Source organism: Thalassophryne amazonica, chromosome 4 (assembly GCF_902500255.1).
Source record: "Thalassophryne amazonica chromosome 4, fThaAma1.1, whole genome shotgun sequence".
In the NCBI taxonomy this organism is placed as follows: Eukaryota; Metazoa; Chordata; class Actinopteri; order Batrachoidiformes; family Batrachoididae; genus Thalassophryne; species Thalassophryne amazonica.
In genome coordinates, this window is record NC_047106.1 from 87,693,114 (window position 1) to 87,712,614 (window position 19,501).

Below are 19,501 nucleotides of genomic sequence, written 5' to 3' on the forward strand. Positions count from 1 at the left end.
GTGTGTGTGTGTGTGTGTGTGTGTGTGTGCGGCATCACAGCAGGACTCTGGCAGATGGCTTTTGCTTTCAGGTTCAGCACGCTGCTATGAGCTCTGGGGGATTGAGCCCCCTGGGATAGGGATGCTGAGCTTGTTTAAAGTGAGACATATCTGGGGGACAAGCATTAGTACCACAGGACTTGTATAGGAGTAACTCTTGTAGTCTTTGTAAACATTCATTCAAACAATACTTGACTTCTTTTATTTATTTGTACATTACCTAAATCTAATTTTTAAGAGCTGGAGTGAATGGGGCTTATTTGGGGGGGGGGGGGGGGGGGCTTTTGAGGAGGGAATCATGATATATTTCTGCCATATCACCCACCATTAGTAACCCATTTTTTGTCAAGAATGAAAATAAAAAGGTTAGATGATGCAAATTGAGCTGCCAGTCATCTTCAATACATAATCAGCTGCACCAGCTTTTAAACACCTGCAGGTTTCAGTTTTGCTTTACTGTGTGTCCACATCTAGACTCAAGACTCCTGCTCCTACTTTTTACTGTGTCTTCCACAGATAACACAAATGATCCATTCAGCTGTACTGTTGCTATTTCATCAGTGCAATTTTTTTTAAAGTACATGTTTTTCCAAGTGTTTTTATTTTCAGAAGCCTTATTCTGTGTTTTTCAGTTTTCTTAAGCACTCTTACTTGTGTTCACATCCGACTTGTAACTTTCATTTCTGGTCATGTGTGTGTATGTGCGCGCGCAAATAAAAATGCTTAAATCTTGTGTATGAGTAAATGAATGAGACAGAGAAACTTATTTTTCCAAACTTGAGCATTAATTAAGCTTGAAACAGATGGTATTGTTTAAAATGATTGGCAAAATGTTTAAGAAAGAGTTTGTTTTGGCTTAAACATCACATTTGTTTTGAATCGGCCAGATAACATTAATGTTTTATTTTTATGTTTCCTTTATTTCAGACCCTCCAATTATCCAACATGTGAAAAGGTCATACAAATACATGAAGTTCTACAGACAGGTGAGTTAAATGTTCTACTTGAAATCAAAATTCCACTGGAATTTTTCTTCTTGTTCATTTCCTGATGAGTACCAGCTGAAGTCATGGACTTTAAGGTGAGTGTTAAACTGTGACATATTTACAAGATGCAATTTTATCTCAAAATTTACCCAAGAAGGAAAATACAAAAAAAAACTAAACTTTTGCCAACTCAGCATATTGTTGTCTAGGGCATTTCCCACCTTCCTGTTGTGAATTTTTACAGTTTATGAGTTTATTTTGACTGTTGTAAGTGGGGAAAAAATTGCTAGTATTGAACATATGAATAAGCAGAGCTCTGAAAGATGTGAGGTGGAATTTCCCAGTAAACAAACTTGGCTTGTAGAATTTTCTTGGACTTGCCAACTTCCTCGTCCAACTCTGAAAGGTGCTGAGAAATGGCTTCATAGTTGAGATTTCATTTCTGATAGCACAGTGTGACATTCTGGGTGTGTTTGTGTATTACAATTAGATGATTATTGATCCAACAAGCCTGAAGTTGTTGCCAGACCCATTGAAGGAGCCATATTACCAGCCTCCCTACACTCTGGTCCTGGAGATCACTGATGTCCTACTGCACCCGCAGTGGTCGGTATGTTTCAACACAAAGGCTGGTCTCAAAGGTCATAAGACACATGTAGTCAACCACAACCCTTTGTCAATCATCTGCCTTTTCCAAAACACAATTCTCATCAAAATTGCTATTGTGGGTGTCTGGTCCCAATTAATTTATGAGGTTCTTGACGACTTTGTAATATAACCCCATAGACTTTGGGTCAAGTTAAAATCCATAAACTTTTTGAAAACAATGGAGGAAACGGGTTACTAATAGTAGTAGGGCGACCATAGCTCCAATGGAGGGTGACCCTGAATTGAGCCAAAGCAGCTGAGGGTGCTCACTGAGCTTCCCTCACATGGTGAGGATACTCCAGAAGCTATCTTAAAAAACATATCCTCCATGAGCTTCGAGACTTCAGAAATGACACCAGGGAGCAACTTTCCGACATTAAACATGAGGTTAAAAGAGCTAATGACAGACATTCTAAGACAAATCTTAGAAACATGTTGTCTAACCAGATCCTTACTCTGGATGGCATTACCCTGACCTCTAGTAATACTGTGAGAAATCTTGGAGTCATTTTTGATCAGGATATGTCATTCAATGCGCATATTAAAAATATGTAGGACTGCTTTTTTGCATTTGCGCAATATCTCTAAAATTATAAAGGTCTTGTCTCAGAGTGATGCTGAAAAACTAATTCATGCATTTATTTCCTCTAGGCTGGACTATTGTAATTCATTATTATTAGGTTGTCCTAAAAGTTCCCTGAAAAGCCTTCAGTTAATTCAAAATGCTGCAGCTAGAGTACTGACAGGGACTAGAAGGAGAGAGCATATCTCACCCATATTGGCCTCTCTTCATTGGCTTCCTGTTAATTCTAGAATAGAATTTAAAATTCTTCTTCTTATTTATAAGGTTTTGAATAATCAGGTCCCATCTTATCTTAGGAACCTCATAGTACCATATCACCCCAATAGAGCGCTTTGCTGTCAGACTGCAGGCTTACTTGTAGTTCCTAGGGTTTGTAAGAGTAGAATGGGAGGCAGAGCCTTCAGCTTTCAGGCTCCTCTCCTGTGGAACCAGCTCCCAATTCAGATCAGGGAGACAGACACCCTCTCTAGTTTTAAGATTAGCCTTAAAACTTTCCTTTTTGCTAAAGCTTATAGTTAGGGCTGGATCAGGTGACCCTGAACCATCCCTTAGTTATGCTGCTATAGACTTAGACTGCTGGGGGGTTCCCATGATGCACTGAGTGTTTCTTTCTCTTTTTGCTCTGTATGCACCACTCTGCATTTAATCATTAGTGATCGATCTCTGCCCCCCTTCTCGTCATGTCTTTTTTCTGGTTCTTTTCCTCAGCCCCAACCAGTCTCAGCAGAAGACTGCCCCTCCCTGAGCCTGGTTCTGCTGGAGGTTTCTTCCTGTTAAAAGGGAGTTTTTCCTTCCCACTGTTGCCAAGTGCTTGCTCACAGGGGGTCGTTTTGACCGTTGGGGTTTTTCCGTAATTATTGTATGGCTTTGCCTTGCAATATAAAGCGCCTTGGGGCAACTGTTTGTTGTGATTTGGCGCTATATAAATAAAATTGATTTGATTTGATTAATGACAGACTGGACGAGGCAGAGGAGAGAATTAATGAAATGAAGAACGTGCTTCAGGTAACGTCGACAGTAGGGATGGGTATCGAGAACCGGTTCCTGTCGGGTATCATTAAGAAATGATTCGATCCGCCAACATCAATAACCTTTTTGCTTAACGATTCCCTTCAGTCCTTCAGAGTGGCGGTTGTTTTTGGGGGTGTTTGTCAGGAAAATGATAATTTCTGTACAATTATTACAGACCCTGCAGCGGGTCTGTAATCAACTTCTCTGCAGCGCGGCTTTTATTTGAACCTTGAACCAATCGAAGCAGTGACTCACAGATCGAAGCAGTGCTTCGATCTGGTGCTTCGTTGATTCATTGTTTTATTTGGCTTTATCTTATTTTTTCCACGCTAAAACCCTAAAGAGCATACCGTGAGGACAATAACATCCTGCGATTTTGCAGGTTCTCTGACTTAGAAATCATGGAGGGGTCTGAAGTTTTCATCTTGGGTCCATGTCCACTGTGAGAGACATAATCTAAAAAAAATCCGGAAATCACAATGTATGATTTTTTTTTTTTTTTTTTAATAACTTATTTGTATGTTACTGCTGCAAATAAGTATTTGAACACCTACCAACCAGCAAGAATTCTGGCTCACACAGACCTGTTAATTTTTCTTTAAGAAGCCCTCTTATTGTGCACTCTTTACTTGTAATAATTTCACCTGTTTGAACTTGTTACCTGTATAAAAGACACCTGTTCACACACTCAATCAACTCTCCAACCTGTTCACCATAGCCAAGACTAAAGAGCTGTCTAAGGACACCAGGGACAAAACTGTAGACCTGCACAAGGCTGGGATGGACTACAGGACAACAGGCAAGCAGCTTGGAAGAAGTCAACAACTGTTATTATTTATTAGAAAGTGGAAGAAACACAAGATGAGTGTCAATCTCCCTCAGTTTTGGATTCCATTCAAGATCTCACTTTGTGGGGTAAGGATGATTCTGCAAAAGCTCAGAACTACACAGGAGGACCTGGTCAATGACCTGAAGAGAGCTGGAACCACAGTCACAAAGATTACATTAGTAACACATGATGCTGTCATTGTTTAATGGGGTCATGTATTGCGAGATTTTGGCAAACAACTTTCTTTCCTCAGTAAGAGCATTGAAGATGGGTCATGGCTGGGTCTTCCAGCATGACAATGACCCCATCACACAGCCAGGGCAACTAAGGAGGGGCTCCATAAGAAGCATTTCAAGGTCTTGGAGTGGTCTGGCCAGTCTCCAGACCTGAATGTAATAGACATTTTTTGGAGGGAGCTGAAACTCCAAACCTGAAAGATCTAGAGAAGATCTGTATGGAGGAGTGGACCAAAATCCCTGCTGCAGTGTGTGCAAACCTGGTAAAAAACTACAGGAAACGTTTGACCTCTGTAATTGCAAACAAAGGCTACTGTACCAAATATTAACATTGATTATCTGTTAGCTGTTTGAACTGAGCTGTTTGAGTTCTTTGAATTAACAGTCTTTTTCAAAATTTTTTTACTTTTTTTACTTTTTCACCGTGCTCCAACGCCTAAAGAAGACCTCTAACGGTCGAAACATCGCGACGGAGCACTTTTATCAGCTAACTTTCATCAGCGTTGGCAAGCTAACTAGCTTGCTAACGCTTTCGTTTTTATTTTTATTTTATTTTTTAGCACTGTTGTCGTGCTGCTCCACAGCCTGTCTAGTGGATTTTTATTTTATTTTAGCGCTGTTGTCGTGCGTTACCTGTGCTGCTCCACAGCCTGCCTAGTGGATTTTTATTTTATTTTAGCACTGTTGTCGTGTGTTACCTGTGCTGCTCCACAGCCTGTCCGGTGGATTTTTGTTTTGTTTTTTGGCGCTGTTGTCGTGTGTTACCTGTGCTGCTCCACAGCCTGTCCAGTGGATTTTTATTTTATTTTTTAGCACTGTTGTCGTGTGTTACCTGTGCTGCTCCACAGCCTGTTCAGTGGATTTTTATTTTATTTTTTAGCACTGTTGTCGTGTGTTACCTGTGCTGCTCCACAGCCTGTTCAGTGGATTTTTATTTTATTTTTTAGCACTGTTGTCGTCCACAGCCTGTCCAGTGGATTTTTATTTTATTTTTTAGCACCGTTGTCGTGCGTTACCTGTGCTGCTCCACAGCCTGTCCAGTGGATTTTTATTTAATTTTTTACCACTGTTGTCGTGCGTTACCTGTGCTGCTCCACAGCCTGTCCAGTGGATTTTTATTTTATTTTTACCACTGTTGTCGTGCGTTACCTGTGCTGCTCCACAGCCTGTCCAGTGGATTTTTATTTTATTTTTTACCACTGTTGTCGTGCGTTACCTGTGCTGCTCCACAGCCTGTCTAGTGGATTTTTATTTTATTTTTTACCACTGTTGTCGTGCGTTACCTGTGCTGCTCCACAGCCTGTCTAGTGGATTTTTATTTTATTTTTTACCACCGTTGTCGTGCGTTACCTGTGCTGCTCCACAGCCTGTCTAGTGGATTTTTATTTTATTTTTGCACCGTTGTCGTGCGTTCGCTGTTGCCGTGCGTTACTTGTGCTGCTTCGTGGCCTGTCTGGTGCCGTAACTAAAGCACTCCTTCTGCTGAATCACCTCTAAATTATTTACACATTATTCACTTTGCGTGTTTTTAGGAATCCACTAGGTTGCGTAGCTACTAGCTTTTAGCCGATTTAGCATGGCGGCTTCTCCTGTCTCTCCCGCACTTTTCTGCTCTGGTTGTGAAATGTTTAGTTGTTCCTCGGCCTCCTTTAGCAGTAACGGTACTTGTACTAAGTGCAGCTTATTCGTAGCTTTGGAGGCCAGGCTGGGCGAATTGGAGACTCGGCTCCGCACCGTGGAAAATTCTACAGCTAGCCAGGCCCCTGTAGTCGGTGCGGACCAAGGTAGCTTAGCCACTGTTAGTTCCCCCCTGGCGGATCCCGGGCAGTCGGGAAAGCAGGCTGACTGGGTGACTGTGAGGAGGAAGCGTAGCCCTAAACAGAAGCCCCGTGTACACCGTCAACCCGTTCACATCTCTAACCGTTTTTCCCCACTCGACGATACACTCGCCGAGGATCAAACTCTGGTTATTGGCGACTCTGTTTTGAGAAATGTGAAGTTAGCGACACCAGCAACCATTGTCAATTGTCTTCCGGGGGCCAGAGCAGGCGACATTGAAGGAAATTTGAAATTGCTGGCTAAGGCTAAGCGTAAATTTGGTAAGATTGTAATTCACGTCGGCAGTAATGACACTCGGTTACGCCAATCGGAGGTCACTAAAATTAACATTAAATCGGTGTGTAACTTTGCAAAAACAATGTCGGACTCTGTTGTTTTCTCTGGGCCCCTCCCCAATCAGACCGGGAGTGACATGTTTAGCCGCATGTTCTCCTTGAATTGCTGGCTGTCTGAGTGGTGTCCAAAAAATGAGGTGGGCTTCATAGATAATTGGCAAAGCTTCTGGGGAAAACCTGGTCTTGTTAGGAGAGACGGCATCCATCCCACTTTAGATGGAGCAGCTCTCATTTCTAGAAATCTGGCCAATTTTCTTGGATCCTCCAAACTGTGACTGTCCAGCGTTGGGACCAGGAGGCAGAGCTGTGGTCTTATACACCTCTCTGCAGCTTCTCTCCCCCTGCCATCCCCTCATTACCCCATCCCCGTAGAGACGGTGCCTGCTCCCAGACCACCAATAACCAGCAAAAATCTATTTAAGCAAAAAAATTCAAAAAGAAAAAATAATATAGCACCTTCAACTGCACCACAGACTAAAACAGTTAAATGTGGTCTATTAAACATTAGGTCTCTCTCTTCTAAGTCCCTATTAGTAAATGATATAATAATTGATCAACGTATTGATTCATTCTGCCTAACAGAAACCTGGTTACAGCAGGATGAATATGTTAGTTTAAATGAGTCAACACCCCCGAGTCACACTAACTGTCAGAATGCTCGTAGTACGGGCCGGGGCGGAGGATTAGCAGCAATCTTCCATTCCAGCTTATTAATTAATCAAAAACCTAGACAGAGCTTTAATTCATTTGAAAGCTTGTCTCTTAGTCTTTTCCATCCAAATTGGAAGTCCCAAAAACCAGTTTTATTTGTTATTATCTATCGTCCACCTGGTCGTTACTGTGAGTTTCTCTGTGAATTTTCAGACCTTCTGTCTGACTTAGTGCTTAGCTCAGATAAGATACTTATAGTGGGCGATTTTAACATCCACACAGATGCTGAGAATGACAGCCTCAACACTGCATTTAATCTATTATTAGACTCTATTGGCTTTGCTCAAAAAGTAAATGAGTCCACCCACCACTTTAATCATATCTTAGATCTTGTTTTGACTTATGGTATGGAAATAGAAGACTTAACAGTATTCCCTGAAAACTCCCTTCTGTCTGATCATTTTTTAATAACATTTACATTTACCCTGATGGACTACCCTGCAGTGGGGAATAAGTTTCATTACACTAGAAGTCTTTCAGAAAGCGCTGTAACTAGGTTTAAGGATATGATTCCTTCTTTATGTTCTCTAATGTCATATACCAACACAGAGCAGAGTAGCTACCTAAACTCTGTAAGGGAGTTAGAGTATCTCGTCAATAGTTTTACATCCTCATTGAAGACAACTTTGGATGCTGTAGCTCCTCTGAAAAAGAGAGCTTTAAATCAGAAGTGTCTGACTCCGTGGTATAACTCACAAACTCGTAGCTTAAAGCAGATAACCCGTAAGTTGGAGAGGAAATGGCGTCTCACTAATTTAGAAGATCTTCACTTAGCCTGGAAAAAGAGTTTGTTGCTCTATAAAAAAGCCCTCCGTAAAGCTAGGACATCTTTCTACTCATCACTAATTGAAGAAAATAAGAACAACCCCAGGTTTCTTTTCAGCACTGTAGCCAGGCTGACAAAGAGTCAGAGCTCTATTGAGCTGAGTATTCCATTAACTTTAACTAGTAATGACTTCATGACTTTCTTTGCTAACAAAATTTTGACTATTAGAGAAAAAATTACTCATAACCATCCCAAAGATGTATCGTTATCTTTGGCTGCTTTCAGTGATGCCGGTATTTGGTTAGACTCTTTCTCTCCGATTGTTCTGTCTGAGTTATTTTCATTAGTTACTTCATCCAAACCATCAACATGTTTATTAGACCCCATTCCTGCCAGGCTGCTCAAGGAAGTCCTACCATTATTTAATGCTTCAATCTTAAATATGATCAACTTATCTTTGTTAGTTGGCTATGTACCACAGGCTTTTAAGGTGGCAGTAATTAAACCATTACTTAAAAAGCCATCACTTGACCCAGCTATTTTAGCTAATTATAGGCCAATCTCCAACCTTCCTTTTCTCTCAAAGATTCTTGAGAGGGTAGTTGTAAAACAGCTAACTGATCACCTGCAGAGGAATGGTCTATTTGAAGAGGTTCAGTCAGGTTTTAGAATTCATCATAGTACAGAAACAGCATTAGTGAAGGTTACAAATGATCTTCTTATGGCTTCGGACAGTGGACTTATCTCTGTGCTTGTTCTGTTGGACCTCAGTGCTGCTTTTGATACTGTTGACCATAACATTTTATTACAGAGATTAGAGTATGTCATAGGTATTAAAGGCACTGCGCTGCGGTGGTTTGAATCATATTTGTCTAATAGATTACAGTTTGTTCATGTAAATGGGGAATCTTCTTCACAGACTAAAGTTAATTATGGAGTTCCACAAGGTTCTGTGCTAGGACCAATTTTATTCACTTTATACATGCTTCCCTTAGGCAGTATTATTAGACGGTATTGCTTAAATTTTCATTGTTACGCAGATGATACCCAGCTTTATCTATCCATGAAGCCAGAGGACACACACCAATTAGCTAAACTGCAGGATTGTCTTACAGACATAAAGACATGGATGACCTCTAATTTCCTGCTTTTAAACTCAGATAAAACTGAAGTTATTGTACTTGGCCCCACAAATCTTAGAAGCATGGTGTCTAACCAGATCTTTACTCTGGATGGCATTTCCCTGACCTCTAGTAATACTGTGAGAAATCTTGGAGTCATTTTTGATCAGGATATGTCATTCAAAGCGCATATTAAACAAATATGTAGGACTGCCTTTTTGCATTTACGCAATATCTCCAAAATCAGAAAGGTCTTGTCTCAGAGTGATGCTGAAAAACTAATTCATGCATTTATTTCCTCTAGGCTGGACTATTGTAATTCTTTATTATCAGGTTGTCCTAAAAATTCCCTAAAAAGCCTTCAGTTAATTCAAAATGCTGCAGCTAGAGTACTGACGGGGACTAGCAGGAGAGAGCATATCTCACCCGTGTTGGCCTCTCTTCATTGGCTTCCTGTTAATTCTAGAATAGAATTTAAAATTCTTCTTCTTACTTATAAGGTTTTGAATAATCAGGTCCCATCTTATATTAGGGACCTCGTAGTACCATATCACCCTAATAGAGCGCTTCGCTCTCAGACTGCAGGCTTACTTGTAGTTCCTAGGGTTTGTAAGAGTAGAATGGGAGGCAGAGCCTTTAGCTTTCAGGCTCCTCTCCTGTGGAACCAGCTCCCAATTCAGATCAGGGAGACAGATGCCCTCTCTACTTTTAAGATTAGGCTTAAAACTTTCCTTTTTGCTAAGGCTTATAGTTAGGGCTGGATCAGGTGACCCTGGACTATCCCTTGGTTATGCTGCTTTAGACGTAGACTGTGGGGGGGTTCCCATGATGCACTGTTTCTTTCTCTTTTTGCTCTGTATGCATCACTCCGCATTTAATCATTGGTGATCGATCTCTGCCCCCCTCCACAGCATGTCTTTTTCCTGGTTCTTTCCCTCAGCCCCAACCAGTCTCAGCAGAAGACTGCCCCTCCCTGAGCCTGGTTCTGCTGGAGGTTTCTTCCTGTTAAAATGGAGTTTTCCTTCCCACTGTAGCCAAGTGCTTGCTCACAGGGGGTCGTTTTGACCGTTGGGGTTTTTCATAATTGTTGTGTGGCCTTGCCTTACAATGTAAAGCGCCTTGGGGCGACTGTTTGTTGTGATTTGGCGCTATATAAAAAAAGAGTTGATTGATTGAGTTGATTGATTTTCACAGGTGTTCAAATACTTATTTGCAGCAGTAACATACAAATAAATTATAAAAAAAAACATACATTATGATTTCCGGATTTCTTTTTTAGATTATGTCTCTCACAGTGGACATACATCTAAGATGAAAATTTCAGACCCCTCCATGATTTCTAAGTGGGAGAACTTGCAAAATCGCAGGGTGTTTAAGTACTTATTTTCCTCACTGTATGTCTCTGAGTAATGTTTACCTTTTTTATGTTAAACCGACTTGTTATGGTCTTCTTAACAGTTGATAGATGTATTTTATAACTTAAAAATGAGACCGATGCTAACGCGTTAGCATGTCTGTGGCGTTTTCAGTGTTAAAGTTAGCATTAAGCTGTTCGCATCTGTAAAAGAGTCAAATTGTAATTTTTATTTATTTTTATTTTTTATTCATATATTAATAATAGCAACAACAACAATAATAGTAATAATAACTCATAATAACTAATAATCCTACAATACAATTTTAGAGAAAGAGACAAAAAGAACCTGATGAAACAAAATACAATAGAAAAGCTAAAACCATCTAACAGTGAAAATAAGTAAATAGATATAGAAATAAATAACTGTTTCCTGTGAACACCTAGTGACTCTTACACCTCCACTTCATCCCTGTTTTATTTAAGTTTAATGACAATTTGTTTGGGTCAAACCATATTTTCAATTTGTTAATTTCTTCAGTGATTTCCTCCAGAACTATCTGCCAAGCTAGAAAACAGCTGCATCCTAGTAAGAGCAGAATACTACTGGAATGAATTTGAATAAGTAAAGTTGGGTTTTTTTATCACCAAAATGGATGCTGTACTCACCGCAGTCTATTGTCTGGAATAGTCCCAGATTGCATTTCAGAGCTTCTAGAATTCAAACATTTTCGTGCGGGTGGTGTTTGGGGGGGTAATTTTGGGTTTCAGCTTTTTTTGTTTTTCACCACTTTCATCCCTGAATATGTCAATCATGTGTCACTTTTGTGCAGATTAAAGTTACTAACTGGGACTCCTGTCTTGTTGGGAGAAAGAAACGAGAATCGTCCTCCGTTCTGTTCATATGGCTCCAAACGCTGCACGACTCTCTGCCAAGTCCAGTTAGAATGATGGAGTCCAGTCGGAATTAATATCTTCAAAGCGAAACGCCGTTTAAATCAAATGACACCTCTTTCTAAATGTTGACCCAAAATACACAAGCATACCAAAGGGCAAATGTCACCTCTCCCCATTTTTTGCATGATCGAAATCATGCACACTCATACAGAGGCCACTTGGCTATTATATTATGGATGGCTTGCCACCCCCTGCTGGAATGGCGTGTGAGTTCATAATGTAGTTGGCAACGTCCATTGTTCCATGTTGCTAGCTAATATCCATAGCTTCTCCAAAAATATTTGTCCTATCAACAATCCATTTTGGCAGCATTCATCCTTGACTCAAAATACATAAGCATACCAATTGGCAAATGTTAGCTGTCCACAGTTTCTCTGTGATCAAAGTTACATGCATGCACGCACAGCTGCTGTAAGCAGGTGCTTTTAATTTGACAAAAAATAGACAGTGGTTGAAGGAATTAAAATCACGACAGTTTTCACTGATGGTATCAACATGAGACTTAACTCACTCATGGAAAGAGCAACATAAGACTTAACTAAACTGACTAAACCAATTAAACTACAAAAACACAAATCAATACCACTAGCGACTCTCTTAAACTAACATGAACCACAACATTTAAAACCTCCAAACTCCCATGATACATTGCAGCACAATGTCCATTGTTTACTGGTCAGCTAAAATCAGAAATTTCTCAAAAAAATGTATGCCCCATCAACTTTCCATTTTCATAGTCTCAGAGGTCTACAGACAATTCCTTTGACTTCATGCTTGGTGTTCTGACATCCAGATTTAGCTCTTGTTCAAACAAGACAATTAAGGGTTATATTGTTTTTTTGTTTTTTTTTTAAGTAAATATGAAATTCCACTCAAAAATGTTGGGGAAAACAAAAAAGCTAAACTGTCAACATGACAGAAAAAAAACTTTGCACAGGTACAGTGTGTCATTTTCAAAGAAGAGAGCAAATGTTATGTCCATCAAATATTAATGTGTTTTTAAACGGGCATTTTTAAAATGGCATTTATTTTCTTAACATAGACAGAAAAATACAAAAAAGAACTTTGATATTACAATATAAGTGTCAATTTTTTTGTCTTTTGTTCTTGCTTTCAGTGCATCTAAAACCAGTCAAAATGACTCGCAACACGCACCACCTCGAGCGATAAATGCCAACAGTACCACTATATTAACAATTTCTGGGTAGAACCCTGTATCATGTGTGCACAAGACCACTGTATGGAGTGTGCGTTTGTAACATCTTCTTGCAAGATGCTGTGGCGGGAAACATTAGATAACGAACATCGCATCGATTAACACGCCTTTTGAAGAATATATTGAACAGAATGTCTTTTCTTAAACCTCCGAAACCGGGCCAGATACCATGGAAAGCGCCAGTCAAACGCAAAGCATCAACCCCTGCAAGTGTAGAACCTTCAAAGAAGAGGTATGAAGAGAAAGAAAGAGAGAGGAAGTTTGTGAGTAGCTGGACACAGGATTATCCGTGGCTGGGGCACAAGGAAGAGGACAACACAATATACTGCCATGTCTGTCAGGATTTTCCTTCAATTGCGTACCAGTAAGTCATTTTTAAATGTTAAAATAAAAGAATTTGATTTGCTTTATAAAATACATACTGGCAAATGATCATGCATTGAACAGTGATGAATTCAGAAAACACACAGGAGAGAAGCAGATGCATATTGGCATTTACCAATTATTTTAATTTTTTCCCCAATTATGAACAGTCGCAGGAGAGAAACATTATGAGCTATGTCTTGGTTAACAGATTAAAAGGCTAGAGGCTATGCATGCAATATGTAAAAAAATAATTTTTTGTAAATTCAATTTTACCACCCACACAGGACAGAAGCAATTTATGAAAAAGTGTAACTTCAGTACCTCCACAGTAGCATGCCCCCAGACACCCCTAGGTGACACGCACCATGGGCGTATGTATCGTGTCTTTGGCACGCTTCACACGGCTCACGCCTGCGGCGCTCGCTTGTCCGGACAACCAGTTTTTCCTATAGGACAAGTACACTAAAAAGCTTAATGTCAGTGCTTGCTGAGCTTAATTTTTAGCTTCATTGCAAAGGCCGGAGAATACTTATGTATATGTGATTTCTTTGGGGGGTTTTTTTTTGTTTGTTTGTTTTTTTATGAATTTGTAAGAAAAGAAAAAATCTTTTTCATATTGTCATTATGGCCACTGAGAGAGGTTTGTATCTTTTTAATGACTTGGATTCTTTGCGGGTCCCGCCTCCGTACCCCGCAGCGGTAACACCGGAGGCGAAAGACAGTAGATTTTCAATGCGACACCACTCAATCAAACGGGTGTATGAAAAAGTCCCCAAAAATAATTTTCAAGCACCGATAAAAGAAATGTGTACTCACCAAGCGTACCGCAAGACAATATGAAGTTTTAAAAAAGTAGATGCTTCCGTATAAGAGAATAAAAAGGTGCAGATGCAAACTGACGTAAATCCACAAATTACAGTTGGCGCGCGCAATGCATGCTGGGATAGGGTCTTCTCCCTGATGTCTCGGCAGCGTCCCGGATGTGATGACAGTTGTGAATGAAGATTTCTCCGTTGAATGACAGATCTGGGCTTGCAGATTTACTTTACTACATTCAGAAGGATCTTATTTGTAAATGTAAGTCATTTTTTGGTCCAAAGATCTGACTGCATTTATTTCAGTGCAGGTCTACTTGAAACAGACCAATAAACACTGAATGCAGTTTTTCTATTGGTATTGCTCAGTCTTGTCAGAGTCATGTAATGCTTTGGAATAACACTTTTCAATTTCATGGTTTCTTGTAGGAAACAAGGGGTCAAGCCCATCACAGACTTATATGATGGAACAAGAGAACTTCTGCTTTGCAGAAGAGGCACATCACACAACATCACACTCATCATGCAGGTGGATATAAGCCTAGTAACTGTGGAAACCTTAGGGAACCCCCCTGGCAGATCTATGTGCAAGCATTCTGGGGTGTGAAGAAAATCTGAGACAAAGTGCGTGAGGCCCTCGTTGAATTGACATGGAATGACCTTGCTGCATATAATATACAAATGCATATAATATACAGCTTTCACTTTTTGAATAGTAATACTGAAATAACTCAACTTTTTCATGATATTCTAATTATATGACCAGCACCTGTATTACAGAGTACAAGGATGTGTACTTCACCTCTGTGATATTGGCAACGTCTTGGCATACTTGTCATTCCAAAATGTTTTACAAACATATCAGCTGAGGGTGCTGCATGTGTCTTTATTCTGTTTTTAGATCTTTTTGGGGGCATCCTTTCTTTCAGGATAAAAATGAATCTCTGTATTATTTATTGAGAAAGCAAATACACCTCAGTAAGCAGATGCTAACAGAATTGTTATTGCTATTGCACAGGACAATAAAAACTGAGTAAACTGCTTCTTGTTGCTACTGAACAAGCAACACTGTCATTGGAAATGTCCAGTTGCACAGACTGGATCAGTGTGGAGCTAATACCTTTGTAAATGTAAATAAACTTTTAAAATGACAGATCGTATAGATAGCTGCTTACAAATGGGTTTACAGATTGGACCAGCTTCTATAAATAGTCATTCTATAACCTTGGTCTTCTATAAATTAAGTTTGGGAAATTCCTGAATGCAAGTGATGCACCTTGGACAAGGTGCATCACAGGTGGGCTTGACCCCAGTAGGTGAAATTGGGAGGTTAACTCGAAGTGCAGTTACCACCTGCACTGCAGTTTTATTAATAGAAGTAAATGCAGCTGCATTGTGGGAAAAAAAAAAAACTAGACGAATATAACAGTTTGTTGTTGTTGTTGTTGTTGTTTGTCTTTATCAGTCATTGCTTTTGTTGCAGAGTTGCACAGAAAAAAAATAATTCAAAAACATAAAATCTAGCCAGCAACATATTAGATGGACTCATTGCTACATACAAGTGCCAGTGTGTGTTGTCACAAATCCATTGTTGGTGATGGCCACCCTTAATAGCTGGCCAGTCAGCACAAGACTTTTTATAGGTGCCAAAATTGTTGGAAAGTTGTACATTTAATTTGGCACATCCCTTCAATCTGTTATATCAAAAGCAAATAATTTTTGACCCTGCTAAATTATGCATAAGCCTTAATAGATAGTAGGATTACGGTGGATGTAATGACTGATTTCCATTTGAATGTGTGTCCAGTTGTCAAGTGGATGGCGATTTAAGAAACGTGCTGGCATTGACTACCTCTTCCAGCAACTAGCACCATACTATGAGATTGTTATCTTCACCTCAGAGACTGGCATGGTGAGCAACAGCCACACTCAGATGCACAGGTTTTATACAATATATACATATAATTGTGATGTATGTAATTTATAAAGCATATTAAAAGTTGTGTATTTTGTCAATAGAAAATGATCTATGATTACAAAATTAATACAGTTGCCGACTGTACTATTGTAGGGCTGTGATTTAAAAACAGAAATAGCTAAATTTTTATTCTGTGCTTTGACAGACACAACATTTTAATAGGATTCATGAAAGCTATCCATTTGTCTTCCATAAGGATTGCCATGCCAATATTTGACATTTTTGAGCAGTTTAACTTAAGCCTTTGTTATTTGATAACTATTAATAAATAAAATACTATTTATAGTGTAGAGGGCAAGTAAAAATTAATTTTGGCAAATAGATATATGACAAAAAGTGATAAAAGTAGTTGATCTATGATTAAAAATCCTGAATATTGACACATTTTCTCTCTCCATCTGTTTGTGGGCTCAGACTGCATTTCCCCTGATTGATAACATCGATCCTCAGGGTTTTGTCATGTATCGTCTCTTTAGAGATGCAACGCGCTACGTGGATGGACATCATGTTAAGGTATGACTTACTGTATGTGTGTGTGTGTGTGTGTGTGTGTGTGTGTGTGTGCGCGCGTGCGTGCGTGCGTGCTGACCTTTTTGCTACAACTGTCTTTGTCTCAGTTCTTCATCTTACACATTTATACAAGTCCAAAATATGGTGTGCAAGTTTATAAGTGTTTGGACAGTGACGTGGTCTTTGTAATTTCACCTCCATACAGTAGCTTGTAGTGTAGCAGGGGTGGTGGCCAAGTGGTTAATGCGTTTGGTTTCAGTTCGGAAGGTTCTGGGTTCAAATCCCACCCCTGCCACATTTCTCCATGTAATGTGGAGTTGCGTCAGGAAGGGCATCCGGCGTAAAACCTGTGCCAAATCAACATGCAGATCCACCTTGGATTTGCTGTGGCGACCCCGAGTGCAAACAAGGGAGAAGCCGAAGGGACTTACTTACAGTAGCTTGTAGTGCAGAATTTTAGCTTTAATTCAGGGTGTTTAACAAAAAACACATTCACTACTTAGGATTTGCAACCATTTTTATGAATAGTTCCTACATTTTCAGAGGCAATAAACAATTGCACACATTAAAAATATGGATATAAGGGGATAGCATAGATGCATGAGTATTTCTTAAAGGGGAGATCATTGAAATTTTGTTTAATATCATACGACTTTGGCTTTATAAAGCAACTCCTCCTCAACTGCTTTATGAATTTCAATGAAACTCCATACTGTGGCAGCACACCATAAGAAGATATGAATGAAATTATTCTGGTGTAATTTCTTTAAGAAGAGAGAGGTTTTTTGTTGTCTTTATGGTTTTTGTTGTTGTTTAATACATTTAATACATTTGTTGATGAAATTTCAATTGCTGACCAGTTTGTTCAATCAGGTAAATGGACTGCATTTATATAGCGTTGTTCCATCTCCATCAGACGCTCAAAGCACTTTAACATCAATGCCTCACATTCACCCTGATGTGAGGCTGCTGCCATGCAAGGCACCCACTAGATACTGGGAGCAACTGGGGGATTAAGGACCTTGCCCAAGGGTCCTTAGTGATTTTCCAGTCAGGCTGAGATTTGAACCGAGGATCCTCTGGTCTCAAGCCTAACGCTTAACCACGAGACCATCACCTGCCCAAGGTATTTTATTATGTGTCTCAATGAGACTACCTGTATGAATAATGAATGAATAAATAAAAATTATAAGTAATTTACAGCCACAAATATACTCATAGATATGAGGATCAGCTGAAATGTTCTGCCTCCATGATTGTCAGTATCAAGCAAGAAATCAAAGTGAAACTAGTACGAGAATATTTCTTGACTTATTGACTGTCATTATAACAAACCATTTTTGCCCGCAATTTCAGCACAGACTCGCCTTCGAAGTAATAAATGCAGACTAGTCTGTGCAAAAAGATGACGTGCATGAATGTGCGTTTCAAAAAACAATAATAATAATGATGATGACTTGGATTTATAGAGTGCCTTATTGCTAAAGCCCTGGTCCCTCCAAATAATGAACAATGAATAATTGGCCACGTAGCATGTTTTTTTTTGGTACGAGTTGAGTTATTCAGTAAACATGGGAGAATAATGGCTCTTAGAGGCAGAATATTTGGCTAACGAGGCTCATCTCTGAGCATGGCGCTAATTTCAAGAAGTTCAAAATTTAGCAAAAACAGCGTGGGGCAGTTTGTGTACGGGGTACTACGAGGACAAACAAGGATGTTAGAGGCATGTTTTTTCTCTCAGAAACACCTGTTGAAAACAGCTTCTAGAATCACAGAGGACTGTTTTAGCTGGAGCTTTTTTCCTCTCTCTTTCCTGCACTTCATCAGGTGGTGAACGTATTTGGAACCATCTAAAAGGTAGTTATTTGTAATGTTTATATTGTAATATCATGGTAAAACGGTTGCATGTTTATTCCTTCTTATGAGCAGCTGTAAAAGTATGTTTATGATAGATTTAACATCTCATTATAATCGATCAGATGAGCTGCGCTGGGATGCGAGCTTGTTTGTGTATATATACGTAGCTCATTATTCGAATAATCACTGAAATTTCTGACAAATCTATATCCATGTGGCTCATTATTCATGGCTTTATTATTCGGTGGGGCCAGGGCTTAAGATACCCAAAGCGCTTACAAGTTGCATTATTATTCATTCACTTACACAATCACACAATGGTGGTGGGTGGTCAGCCACTAGTGTAGACCTGGGGCAGACTGATGGAAACTCCCAAATACGTTGCATTAAAAAACATGAGGAAAATGATCAGTAATTTGGGCAGCACATACAGTAGTGTTCAGAATAATAGTAGTGCTATGTGACTAAAAAGATTAATCCAGGTTTTGAGTATATTTCTTATTGTTACATGGGAAACAAGGTACCAGTAGATTCTCACAAATCCAACAAGACCAAGCATTCATGATATGCACACTCTTAAGGCTATGAAGTTGGGCTATTAGTAAAAAACAACAAAAAAAAAGTGTTCACAATAATAGTAGCATCTGCTGTTGACGCTACAAACTCAAAACTATTATGTTCAAACTGCTTTTTTTAGCAGTCCTGTGAATCACTAAACTAGTATTTAGTTGTATAAGTTGTTTTTCATGATTTCTTCACATCTGCGAGGCATTAATTTTGTTGGTTTGGAACCAAGATTTTGCTGGTTTGCTAGTGTGATTGGGGTCATTGTCTTGTTGAAACACCCCATTTCAAGGGCATGTCCTCTTCAGCATAAGGCAACATGACCTCTTCAAGTATCTTGACATATCCAAACTGATCCATGATACCTGGTATGTGATATATAGGCCCAACACCATAGTAGGAGAAACATGCCCATATCATGATGCTTGCACCACCATGCTTCACTGTCTTCACTGTAAACTGTGGCTTGAATTCAGAGTTTGGGGGTCGTCTCACAAACTGTCTGCGGCCCTTGGACCCAAAAAGAACAATTTTACTCTCATCAGTCCACAAAATATTCCTCCATTTCTCTTTAGGCCAGTTGATGTGTTCTTTGGCAAATTGTAACCTCTTATGCACGTCTTTTATTTAACAGAGGGACTTTGTGGGGGATTCTTGCAAATAAATTAGCTTCACACAGGCGTCTTCTAACTGTCACAGCACTTAACAGGAAACTCCAGACTGTCTTTGATCATCCTGGAGCTGATCAATGGGTGAGCCTTTGCCATTCTGGTTATTCTT

The 19,501-nt window shown here is 39.6% G+C and overlaps 1 protein-coding gene across 2 annotated transcripts in view; it reads left to right on the top strand.

Moving 5' to 3' along the window:
- timm50 (translocase of inner mitochondrial membrane 50 homolog (S. cerevisiae)) overlaps nt 1-19,501 on the top strand; it is a 109,016-nt gene that overhangs the window by 76,916 nt on the left and 12,599 nt on the right. For both annotated transcript variants that reach the window (XM_034168219.1, XM_034168220.1), the window contains 4 exons: nt 967-1,025; nt 1,516-1,635; nt 15,620-15,724; nt 16,205-16,303. In XM_034168219.1, coding sequence (XP_034024110.1) covers nt 967-1,025; nt 1,516-1,635; nt 15,620-15,724; nt 16,205-16,303 — 383 coding nt within the window. The remainder of the gene's footprint in view (nt 1-966; nt 1,026-1,515; nt 1,636-15,619; nt 15,725-16,204; nt 16,304-19,501) is intronic.